We start from the raw sequence: 12,821 nt of genomic DNA, 5'->3' as shown, positions 1-12,821 counted from the left end.
TGAGGTTATGAACTCTGAGGACTATGTGCGGGCTTGTATTAGTTCAGTTTGGAAGCTTGGCTAGTTTGGGCTTGAACAAGCATTCACACCTAAGTTTGGAAAACTTTGCTCGCGTAGTTGAATAGTTGTTTTCAACTGCACTTCTGTATAGGTGTGGTGGCTTATGGTTTGTGCCACAACTGTTTCTGCCTCAATCTTGTCCCTTGAAATAGAGTTGTTTTGCTGGGATTTCTATAAATTGGAAGAGGAAATACCCAAAATCTTACATCTCTGCACTGGAATCATAAAACCTCTCATAGATTAAGAATTTTGGTTATAGAAAAAAAAAAAAGAGCTGGATACAAAATACAGAAAATGAAAAGGGAAAAAATAAACATAAGAAGATAAGGTTAAAATATGGTATTTTAATGCCATACTGTAAATGTTTATTAGAAGTAATTCTCTGATTGTTTTATTTTACAAAAAAGATTATATGCCTTTGTTTTAATAGATATAGAAGGAATCTGAAAAGAACATCCTCTTAAATATGTGAAATATTTTAATCTTATAATTAACTTTTTGAATTTTGCTTTATTTTGCTTTGAAGATTCTATTTGATAAATTTTAATTAGGAAATCTTTCAGTAGAGACAATTCTTCTAACTTAAATGGTAATTACTGAGTGTGTCTGAAGTATGTTGATTACTGTAGATACAATTAGTTTGAATGCAAATCTGAATAGAAGTGCAGGTTTCTACCTGTTCCATGTATCAGAGATACTGTGTTTATTTCTGTATTTTTTTTCATACTGTTGATGGCTGTGAATGCCCTTCCTGGAAAGTAGTTTGATCTGTGTAAAAGAATAATCTCCCTGTAGTAACATGTGGAAACAGTTTGATGGAAAAAAACTGAGAAGAAATTAATCATAGTTATTCTGAGCTTCTTTAGCTGGTTCGTAGCCAGACCTAATTTAGACTGAAATCCTTATGAGATGGTAATGTTTGGAAACTTATAAATAGTCTTTCACCCAACAAAAACTATTCCAGGACATATTTGTAAACTGTTAGATACCTAGCTTGTCTAAATTAACATTGATTGTTATTGTTACATAGTTCACCATTGTCCTAATGCAATCTTTGTCTTCATGGAAAAGCAAGATAAAATTGCTTGTATGTTTACCAAGTTCACAGTTATAAAACTGACTTTAATGGTGTTCCAAGATGGATATAATTCTCCTATTAAGTGTGACAAGCCCCACTATCTCCAGCATACAGTTTCAAAGAAGTTAGTTAGTTAGTTTGAAATTATGAAAGTGTATTTCTAATGTACTTCTATTTTCAGTGTATATATGCAAGCCAAGTTTATTTTTTCTAAGGCAGGGTGGCTAAATTATTTGTGAGTCTTGCTTCAGTTCTGTTTTGCTTGTCAGAGTTGAAAACAAGTCTGAATAAAGAATTAAAATTGATAGATATGAATATTGAGAAAACATGTAAAAGCTTAAGAATAGGAACATTGTTTCAAACTTAGCACTCAAAGGCTTGTTTTTTCTATGTCTCATATCAGGCCTATTCCTAAATAATACTATAACATTGAATTGTTAGTTGGGATGATTAAAATACTAAAGAAATAAAACATAAAATATACACTTACTTAATGCTATTAGACAAATGAGAAGATAGCGTAGGGAAAATGAATTTCAGGGGAGACAGAGGCTGTGAATGGAGAAGAAAAGTATTGTTGGTGCAATTAAAAAGTGAAAAGAAGTCATGTTAGAGAGATGGAAGGCTTTGCTCATTTATGACTAGGCTCTGTAAAGTTGTAAGCTGTCATTCCCACTCTCTTGAAGTTGAGGGTTCCAGACTGGCTGTGTGAGTGGACTTTATGGGTCTTCATTAGTACTTGGGGCTTACTGGGGACAAGGTAAGTATGCCAAAGACATAGCATATTTTTGTTTTAGTAGGCCAGCCTGGAGGATCTGTGGTTGTCTGAACTTGTTACCACACTATTCTAAAACAAAAGGAATTGTAGTTCTGACATTTTTGTAAGGATTTTGTGCCACTACAACTTTTTTTTCTTCCTAGTCCATGTCATTCAATTTGTTGAGATTTGCAGCAATTTACCATTGTTCTGTTTCAGCACTGGCTACCCAAAATGACCAAATCAGTAATGTGTGTTGGTTTTCATGCTCTTTTGGCGCTTTTGGCTCTTTGGTAACTTGTTCTTGGTGTGCTGTGCTGTAGGTGGGGAGTGTTGGTCTCCCAACAGTGCAGTAAATACTGCACTGTGTTTTGGATATCTGTAAGCTGGATAATTTGTTGCTTGTGATAAAAGCTCCATCTCCCTCCCTAATCCTTATGAAAATTTTAATGGGTTTTGTTTCGATTTTACTACCTAATATTACCTTACTAGAAATAAAATGAAGGTTTTAATTATTTATGAATATTCAGTAAAAGTAAGCTATACTGCATTATGTTAGCCAGGTTGTTATGTTTTGTGTCAGCTTCTGTGATCTAAAAAATCATATTTCATTTTGTAATAAAAGATGTCATTAATACTTTTTGGATTCAGCAGTCCTTGAGCTGATTATGTTGTCTGATCTTAAAGCTCACCCTGGTTATGGATTCACTGAATACACACATCTAAACAACATCTTGTTAGAGTGGAAGTATGACAAACTGAGAACAATATGTTACTGTTTAGCGAAAAGCTGGGTTAGTACACTTTGGATCCACTGGAAACACTTGTGATGGTTTGATAAACTGACCTTCCTCATTCATCCTTCATTCTTTACCTTTTTTCAGTCACCACTGAATCTTTAATTCTTGAATGCATGTTGTGGTATAGACAGTTATGCAAAAAAATGAATACAAGGCTTAGAACCTTTTTGTAAATGTTTTTGATTTGTGCAGTTTAAAATGGGTCATAAAAGACACCTCTTGTTTCTAAAAGCATCTGGAAGCGGGTTAAGTTTCACCAGATCAATAGATGAGCTTGCTTCTGAGGGACGTGAGTCTGTCACTTCCCCTGAATTTGATAGAATTCTGCATTCTTAGGACATTTTAGCATTGTTTTAAGGAAGTCATAGATTAGAAGGTTGCTTTTTCTTCAAATATTTTGTCTGCAAAAGAAAAATAACCAGTGAGTGGTATTTGTTTCAATGTCTGTTATGCTATGAAGCAGTGTTTTAAGAGCTTGGTCACTCATATTTTGATACTTTAACAGATTTATTTAACAAAATATGCAAAAAATGGGGTAAAGAAATGCATTTCCTGGACATGCCAAGGTTAGCGCTTGAATGTGTTTGAAGTAGGATGGCTTGAAGGCTGTAAAGTGGACATTTAAAGAAATTCAGTTTAACTATCTGTTGAGTATCCACTTCACATTCAGGAAGAGCATATGATGCATTTTCTGTATGATTTTGAAAGCAAACCTACTTGAGGTCTGGCTTAAAATTATTAGAAATTGGAAGACAAGTACTCTTGAGTAGGGAAATGTCAGTATAAGACCCAGGCACTTGCTTTAGACTCACAGGATTTGGATTTTGTGCTATGGTAATTCAAAGTGCAAAAAAGATTTTTAGAACTACAGTGACATTAGCAAGTACTTATAATTTTAAATGAGGATAGGTTTTCTTTGTTTTATTACTTTTTACGTTCCTGTCTGAACCTTGCCTGAGAGACGGGCCAAATACTTGTGCATTCCTGACATAAAGAGCAAGTCAATGCTTCTCAAATTAGAACAAATAAAATTCAAATAACTGAAACTCAGTATATACTCTCTTTTACTAATATGGAAATAATTTTTTGTTACTGATTTATAACTGCAAAAACCAATAGGGAAATCCCTTGCAAAGATTAAAATGTTTGCTGTTGTAACTGAATCGATGTGGACGAGCTGAATGATTGTGTTCTTCACTTAATTATCAGGGACCTCACAATTATCACCTCACAATTATCAGGGACAAAAGTCCCTTTTGCTACAATACTGCCTTTATTGTATTATTGTCCCTACTGTGCCCTAATATTTAAGTTTCTGAATGAAAAAATGTAGTCTGTAGCCCTGTCTTAAATTCCTAAATTTCCATCCGGTTCATTGCAAGGCTGCTAGGTGGAATTCAGAAAGGCTTTGTGCTTTTCAGAGTAGGGGGAGGTTTGTGCTAACTAGAAACAAGTACTGCAGAATGAGCCATACATCTTAAAAGCATGCCCCTCTTTGGCCTGTATATAAGACAAAACTCACTGCTCAATTCTTTTGATTTCACATGCCAAATGTTATGCCTAGAACATGAATGAAGATACAATGAGCCAGTTTTGGAAGCAGAAGCACGTGTGGTGAGATCTGTGTAAGCCAGCATGGGTTTGGCAGCTCTGTTGGCATATACCAGCTCAGGGATGTTGCCAGCAGTACTGCAGACGCAAAGTTTCCTGTGTTTGGGACTCAGCTCTCTTGAGCCTTATGAAAACAGTGTAGGGCCACAGGCCAGTATTTTCCCTTGCTTGGCCCAATTTCACACAGTCTGAAAGTGACCTTAGGAATTAATGTAGTTCTTGTGTCACTGAGGTGGTAAATGCAGCTCTGTGTTGGGTCACATCAGGTTGAGAGAGCATGTGTGTGTTTGTGAGACAGAGAAAGGTCCTGTGGAAAGTGAACCAGTAGTGAGGAAAACAGAATCAGTTTCTGTATTTTGTCTCAGGATTTTAAGGTTTTGACTCAGTGCTGCACCTTAGCAAGTATGCTCAAGCTCAGCTTTTGGGGTTTTTACTGCAGCTCTTTATCATATGAAGGTTTTCTGAGCAGTTGAAACTTCTTGGCTTTAAAAAGTACCAGAGTTCTCCATTATGCTTTCAGTCACGAACTGAGTTGTCCTTTGGTGGAGTAAAAGTTGGGGCTTTCTTTTTAAATCAAATGACTGCTTATTATCCTGTTTCTGCATACATAGAATTTCTCTCCTTTGCATGATCAGAAGTCATCCATGAATCTTATTCTTTGTATTAGATTTCATGTTCTCAATCAGTGTCAGGTATAGTTTGAGTGGACCTGCTGCAGAAAAAAATCTTACTGTGCCCAACTTGTGATTTCCTATTGAAGTGGCAGGAAGAAAAGGGGAAAACTCACCCTGCCACACTGGACTCAGTTATGGGGTATTATAAAAGAAAACTGTAGTTGTTTGAAAAATGCACTTGTTAAATGTTAAGTGCTGTGAGGCTTTCAATTACTTGAGAAGTTAATTGCAGAGTTTTAAAAAAAAATATTGCATTTGGATTTAGTAGAAATTAGGTCATTCTGAATTGTTTGGAAGAGCTAGGCCTTAGCAGAGCAGGAGTTGTGGTTCAGCATTGTCACAAAGATACCAATACAGATATTCATAATTTTTTATTGTGCAATAAACCAGATGGCAAGAAAACAATGTGTTTCAGAGTTCGTTTAAGAACATAATTCTGAGTATTCAATTTTATTTAGAATTGCAGTTTGGTTTTTTGTTCATCAGAGTGCATGTTTCACTTGTGAGATTTGGTTACGCAAGTCACATTGTATTCTTTCAGCCTGTTTTATGCTGAATATGTAACATGACAGGATTGTTAAAAACTGTAATAAAATATTGGATCAACCTAAGGAACCCTCTTTTGCTAAATGGCTTTCTGGAATGGTAACTGTTTAAAAAACATTCAAATATATAGCTAATTACAGAAAAACTGTGGGTAGCATGCTGCTCTCTCTCTTTTCCCATGACCTTCTAATTTTATAATTGTGTGTGTGTGTGTGTGTGTGAGAGACCAATTAAAATATGACAGCAGAGCAAAATAACATAGTCCAAATGCCCAGCAGCTGGGATATAGATGTAATAATCCATGTCCTTGAATCATAGGAAATAGAGAGGGGACAAGTTGCAGATAATTTAGTCCCTCTACTTCTGCTATGCACAGCTTTTGCTCTAAGTACATCTGTTAAATTTACACCTCATTTAATACACTGACATATTACTAAAATTATAATGGTGTTTAGTTTTCTCAGTTTGTCTTTTCTATTACAGAAATAAAATTCATCCTGACTAGGACAGAAAGGTGGCCTAGATGACTTCTTGAGATTCTTTACAGACAGTTCTTTTGTGATAGCATGCTTTTTACTGACCTTTCTGTATCACATTTTGCCTTTGGATGATAGTGTTTTGATCCATGTGGTTTTTGTATAGGTATCTCTTTCCATGTATTTTTTTCTGTATCCAAATTCACTAAACCTCAGAAAATCTGTGTCTGCAGTAAAAAGTGTCAGAATTCAACACTGGGAATGATTTTCTAGGTATACTGTTTTAAGATATTGGATAGTTCCACATATTTTCAAACAGCATCAATTATTCTTTTTTAATTCATCTTAAAAATTCATAATAAGCAGTATATTGTGAAGATGCTGTTCTCAGTGGTTAGCATTGATGGAGAGCGTGCTTTTTTGCCCTATGACTTGGTAAGCAGTGTTCTGCCATTGCATTCTTTTCTTCAATATTGTATGGACCACTGTCGTCCCAATTGTCTTAAGCTGCATCCAATGCACGTGAGCATTTGATAAGTTACTGATGAAGTGTGGGTAACTTTCTGCTATCAAAATGCCTAAAGCTACATAGGAGAGTTCTGTTTCAAAGATGCCACAGATCTTTAATGCTATATATTGATGAAAAAACGAAAGGTATATGTTTAATTGGTTTCAAACCTAAGCAAAACTAAAACTGAAATATAGGCATTTAAATATCTGTTCTGCAGCAGTGTTGCTGGATATTGAGTACTTTCAGATGCATCTGCTGTGTTCCCTCTGCTTTCACTGGTAAGTGTGGTTACTCAGTATTTCACAGGGTGAATTCAACACAGAGGAACAAGCTCAATTTTCTGAAACTTCCCTTGTAGCTTAGTTCTGATCCATTCAAATCTGTTTAGATCAAATTGAGATCTGGAAGAGCAACAGGTGTTGTGGATTGTCAAGACTTCTCCAATGTGTCTGCTGCTGTTTGCTATCTGAATAGTCTAGACCTGTCCTCACAGAAACAGCCTACAATGTATAAAGAAGAAAGTCTGAAGAATGAACATCTTAGATCCGTACATGTATTTGCAGTAGATGTTTATGAAGGACTTAAGATTTCTTTCTTTTTTTTGCTAAATTGTCCATTGAAGTGTTCTTATACAATCTTCCATTGCTCCATTAATCTTGAAAGTCTCGTACAGGCTAAGTAGTATGATTTACGGATTATGAAGAATAGAAAAGATAAAGGAAAAAAAGATAATTTTCAAGATTTTTCGACTAAAGCTTTGTGATATAAAATAATATTGATAACGTTTAGGTCTCTCGTTATGTCTTGTTCCACAGGCAGCAGGAGCAATTCGTCCTTTAGTTTCTACTGTTATTGCCTCTGCTGCTGATGGCTGCTTGGACCACTCACTGGAACGTGCCAGGTACAGAGCGAGTGAAATGCCTCAGGCTTTCTTGTTTGATATAATCTATGAAGCATACCAACAGGTAAGATATTAAGACTTTCTAAGACCTTTTTTCCATTTACTTCAGTTAAAAAGAAAAAAAAGATAACTTTATTTCTTTTCTTTCAAGAATAGAGCTTCAGCACCTGTTTCAGATTACATCAAACTGTATGCATAATACTTCTGAGTCTTTTAAAAAAGGCTTATCATTCTAATTTATTCAATTTTTTGATTCATTAACTTTTAAATACGAGAGGGGGTGATAGGTCAAAATGGCTGGAAAGATAATTTTGCTTTTTTTTATTGTGCATTAAATAAATTACTTAAATGAATGCGTTTATATGTTTCAACTTAGGTGTCTGTATAAAGTATGTATTGTTGACTGAGGGTATCATAGAGTTTTGGATGCACAGTGTAATAATGACATTTTATAGTAATTTAGTGGGATACAGGCTGTTCTAAAATACTGAGATAATTTAACTTGCTACATCTAGTTAAATGTTTATTCTGTTTCTTGTTGCATGTGTATTATACATACTTTGATTAGTGGCTGAAAAGAATGTTTACTTGTCTCTGTTGTAATTTTTCATTTTTTCCTAATATATCGCTTTGAAATTAACTTTATTCAGGAAAATTAAAATTGTGGGTCATTTATTAAACACTGACTCTTTTGCCTTAATTTGCCCTGAAGACTGCTTTCCTTTGCCCCACCCTGCATTCACAGTTTACTGGAAGCATTCCAGCCTTTCGTCTCAGCACTACTTCCTTTTCATTCATCACCTTGTGGAAATTGCCTGTCCAGGTATCTTCCAGACTGACTGGAAGCAGAGCATTTCTTCATTTGTCACTTGGAAGGAATTAGTTTTCATGTTCATGCTGACAGTCATGCTTCCCATCAGTCTTTCAATTCTAAACAAGCCCAAGTTTCTGATACTCACTTTCAGAGAGTACAAAGCTTAGAAGTCACTAACAACAGAATAATGTGAGGACAGGCAATGAAGAGCTATTACTTAATTGTTCAGTAATTGTTCTCCTTAGAAATGTTGGCACAAATTCTGTGTCATATATTTTATGCTTGATACTTGAAGATATTAAATGCTGAAGATGAAGGACTATCCAAAATGAAGAGCAACTCAAGTGATTGGACTAGCTTCAACCTTTTTGCTTCTGATAGGAGGCCGGGGGTTGTTCTTAGTATATGACACAGAGCTGATACTTCTGACATTCTGCCTTGAATGTAGTGGGTATACTCATAAGAAATGTATCCTCTATGTTCATAAGAACACATCTCAAGAGACAACTGCTACTGTTGGTTATACAACCCTTTTAGATGTGTGTCTCTTTTGGCAAATTTCATGTTTATGTGCTGTTTCTTGCAACCACCTTCCCCTCAACCCCCCAAACAACCCCGTACTTTTTCTACTGTGTTTGCTTATAATTTGGAAATACAGTAGAGCTGGCAAATACATAAAAAGCTCTTGTCCTAAATGCCTCACTCAAAAGACAACTATATTTGCAGTTCCTATGCTCGTCTGAATAGAGTTTTTTTCTCACATATGCATTCCATCAGTCTTCTTTTTTGTATCCCTGCTCTTTCAAGAGCAAGCCACCAAAGTTGTTAGAAGCAACCAAGGCTATGGTTTCTTGTCCCCAGTTTCCTTTGCTTTGGCTAAATTCTGGTCATTTTAATGCTCTGTGCCTGGACCCTTGGGAAGTATAACACTTTGCTAAAATCTCTCAACTCATATTGTTTCCTAATAATTTATGTTTCAATGGTGTCTAGCTGTCCAAGTTAAGGATTAAGACCCTATTGTTCTGGGAACTGTACAAACAAATAAAAAAAGACAGATAATCGTTGTCCTGAAAAACCTAGTCAAGCTACTGTAGGACAGATTTTTGTAGGAATGGATGCAGCTTATGATGCTTTCTAAATAGTAACGTATCCATAATCAATTCCCATTGCCTGGTGAAGGTAAGTACCATTGTACAGATGGACAAAGAAGAGAAAAGAATTTTGTTACTCATGTTGCAAGTCATTCATGAAGCTGGGAATGGAATTTGTTTTGGCTGACTCTGCCTGGGATCATGATTCCATGCCTGTGTATTTTATACAGTTGTGACCTTTATGCAACAACAGTGTGGGGAAAAACAACAGTCAAACATGCATTCCTTGGAAAGAAACCATCCATTTGAATTAGTTGCTTCGAGTAACAGGCTTTTCAGTTCCAGTGGGTAATGTGGAATACTGCTTTCAAACTCCATCTCTATGTAAATGCACCATCGGATGTGAGTAGATAGGTTTAGAGTGTTGACTCCCAGATGTGTTTGTGAATGTAAGATCTCTAAATATATTTACCACAAAGTTGTGAAATTCAGTTAAGGGTAAGTTATCTGACCCTTACAGGCTTGCTATCAGCAGTCTTTTTCTTTTTTGTCTCTTTTTGTCTGGTAGCAATCTGGGAAGAGCAGACTCGAGGTCCTTCTTTGATTGCTGTTTTAGATTTATCTAGAACTAGAACAGAGTAAGGTATTAACATTATTAATATATGAAAAAATATATTTCTATGATCTTTACCAAATTAAGTAATTTCCTTAGAAAACATTTTCCATTTCTAGATCAAATAAAAAAAAGGATAGTAATGCTTTGGGAAAAAAAACATGCCCTGTTGAATCTCCTCTAATTAAATTTATATACAAATATCAAAGATTGATTTACAATAGTATCTTAAAATATATGTGTACTACAGGGAATCCCCTTTACATTTGGTGCCAAAAATCCAGGACAGATTTTGAGGAATTCAGCCAGATTGTTCATCTGCATTTCATTGTGATGCGTTTAATTTAGTTTTTGGTCTTACATCTTCCCTGTTGCCCAAAACATGTATTCCAAACAGATCTTTATTCAAATATATATTACTTTCTCATTTAACTGTTACGATGTCAAGACTTCTGACTTCATTACTGTTAACTTTCAAATTTATGCATTTTCTAAGATTTATAAAATTTATAAAAGTTACAGATTTTATTTGTACAATGTGTATCTGGCTCAGGGTAGACAAGTGACCAATGCAAGCAACTGCAAGGGGAGAAAGAACTGTATTTATTGCATCAGGGTCTTGCTGGTGGGAGGCTTTATGTTAGCCAGGGGTTTTCCTTGGGATTTTAGGTAAAAGGACGTATAAATTTGTTAAGGGGATAAATGTGATGTTGCATCACTACTCATAGTTCTAGTATGTCCTAATTTGTGAGCTCTCTTTTCCTGCACAGTGTAATGAACCACAGTAAATGGAAAAATTAAAAAATTTAAAACCAAAGATAGAACTCTCTAATAACTAGTAAAACCTCTGGAAAAGTTGTAAAAAATGGCAGAATCCATTATTTACTTCAATTCTGAACTATCTGGGACAAAATCAGCCAATTGAATTTTTTAAAATTATTTTTATTTTATTATGTTAATTACAAATTCTTGATCTTTAAAAATACCTGTTTCTTTTCTATTTTTTATCAATCCCAAGGAAAATCAGAAAAGTTTAAGTGTTAATTGAAAATCCATCCTTTCCAAAGATAGCATATAAAGCATATAGCATATAAAGCAAATATAGCATTCCTTAGACCAGATCTGTTCATTTTTGCTTAAGGTAGTTTCATGTTTCTGTTCCACTTCTTAATTTAAAAAGGGACAAATGTGGAGTATGATCCTGCAAGCCTGGGAGGAGGTGAGTGGGGGAAAGACTTCACTTACCAGAAGTCAAGTGTTCCCTGGAGCAGTACCTTTTAAAACAATAAGAGTATCAGGAAGTCAGGTAGACTACAATTTTCCTTTAATCTGAGCAGGCTGAGACTGCTTTTGTAATACTAGTTTTTGACATATTGTGAAATGCACAAAGATCTCAATGGGGTTTTTTTGTCTTTAACACAAAGCATCTCGTTGTGTCCTGTCATGTGTTCTGTACAAAGTAATGCAACCACAATATATAAAGGCAGAAATACTCAAAGCATTGAACACTTGAAATATATCTGCTAAAGCAAGAAAGGTAACAGGAACATTTAAAAAGCTTTACTCTTTCATGATCTGGAAGAGAAACAACCAAAAATGGAAGCAGAAGAGGAGTGGTAGGTAGGAGATTCTGACCAGCTTCTATGTCAGATATGTGAACAAACAGCCCTGGTAAGATGATACAATGGTTAAGGGGCTGTCACCATGAATGTGGGGAATACCAGAGAGTTGCTCACCGTTGCCATCAGTCCAGGGAAGCCAAGAACCTTGTGAGAGGAAATAGCTACAAACAGCTGAAAAATTAGAATGTTAGAATGCTGTTCTGAGGAATCCTTCATATGTGAGTGTTATGGCAAAGTCTGATCACCAATTCAAAATTAAGGGATAGCTTTTTAATAATCTTATTTTAAAAACGCACTTTTTTTTCCCCCTCCTGATCATTTATACATTATCTTACAATTTCCTCAAGATCTGCTGTATCTGTGGAAATTTATTGCAAGAATGACACACTTTCTGGGGAAGGTGGGGTGTTTGTATTACATATATGGTTAGTTTAATCATCTGTTGATAGTAGACTTTATGCAGAGCATGGAAGTTTATATTTAGCTAATCAGAACAATGAAGCTGATGTAAAAAAAATAGGAACAGGAAGCAGGAATACTCATTTAAGGAGAATGAGCTTCAACATGTTTAGAGACATTTCTCTGATTCATGTCTGTAAACTCCTTACAGCTATCCACACAGATCAGTGTGATCTTAGGGATTCTGTCTAATCTGTGTAGAAAATATGTAGAGATTGGTACTTTTTGGGACTACACTAAATTAGTGTATCTGTTCATAGCCAACATTAACCACTCTGAATATTAAGCAATTGCATTTACTTATGGGCCATTACAACATCTGCCTGCATAGGAGACAACAGCTGTATATAAACATAGTAATGACAAGATACAAAACAATAGTGTGTCAGAGAGAATCATTCACATACTTTGATGCTGAATTCTGGGAGGCAGATGTTCTTCCACTCCCCAAAAAAATCATTGCAAGATGTCCACAGATTGGGTGGAGATGGGGAAAAGAGATAGTCTGTGAACTGTCCAACCTGGTCATTAGGAGAAGAAAAGGAAATCCTAAAATGGTTCTCCTCTAACAAACCCTAAAAATGGGGAATCTTCTTCAGGGAAGATCTTGCCAGACTAAGAAAGGAAGTTGGCGATTGTTAAGGCCATTGTAAAAGTATTTGCTCAAAGTATTGTTTTTTCTGTATGTAAATGATAGGGAGTATATTCCATGTGGATTTTGTAAACTTCTAAAGTACTTTTTGAAAGGGCACAAAATTACTGGGATTCTTTTTCAAACATGTGTGAAGCATTTTAGTATCCTCTGTAG

The 12,821-nt window shown here is 35.3% G+C and overlaps 1 protein-coding gene across 1 annotated transcript in view; it reads left to right on the top strand.

The window, feature by feature from the left end:
* Positions 1-12,821, top strand: part of CRPPA (CDP-L-ribitol pyrophosphorylase A) — a 105,075-nt gene that overhangs the window by 16,718 nt on the left and 75,536 nt on the right. The window contains exon 3 of the mRNA XM_053966297.1: positions 7,329-7,478. Coding sequence (XP_053822272.1) covers positions 7,329-7,478 — 150 coding nt within the window. The remainder of the gene's footprint in view (positions 1-7,328; positions 7,479-12,821) is intronic.

Source organism: Vidua chalybeata, chromosome 1 (assembly GCF_026979565.1).
Source record: "Vidua chalybeata isolate OUT-0048 chromosome 1, bVidCha1 merged haplotype, whole genome shotgun sequence".
Lineage (NCBI taxonomy): Eukaryota > Metazoa > Chordata > Aves > Passeriformes > Viduidae > Vidua > Vidua chalybeata.
The sequence above is the reverse complement of the archived record's forward strand: the minus strand, read 5'-3'. Positions and strand labels throughout refer to the sequence as shown.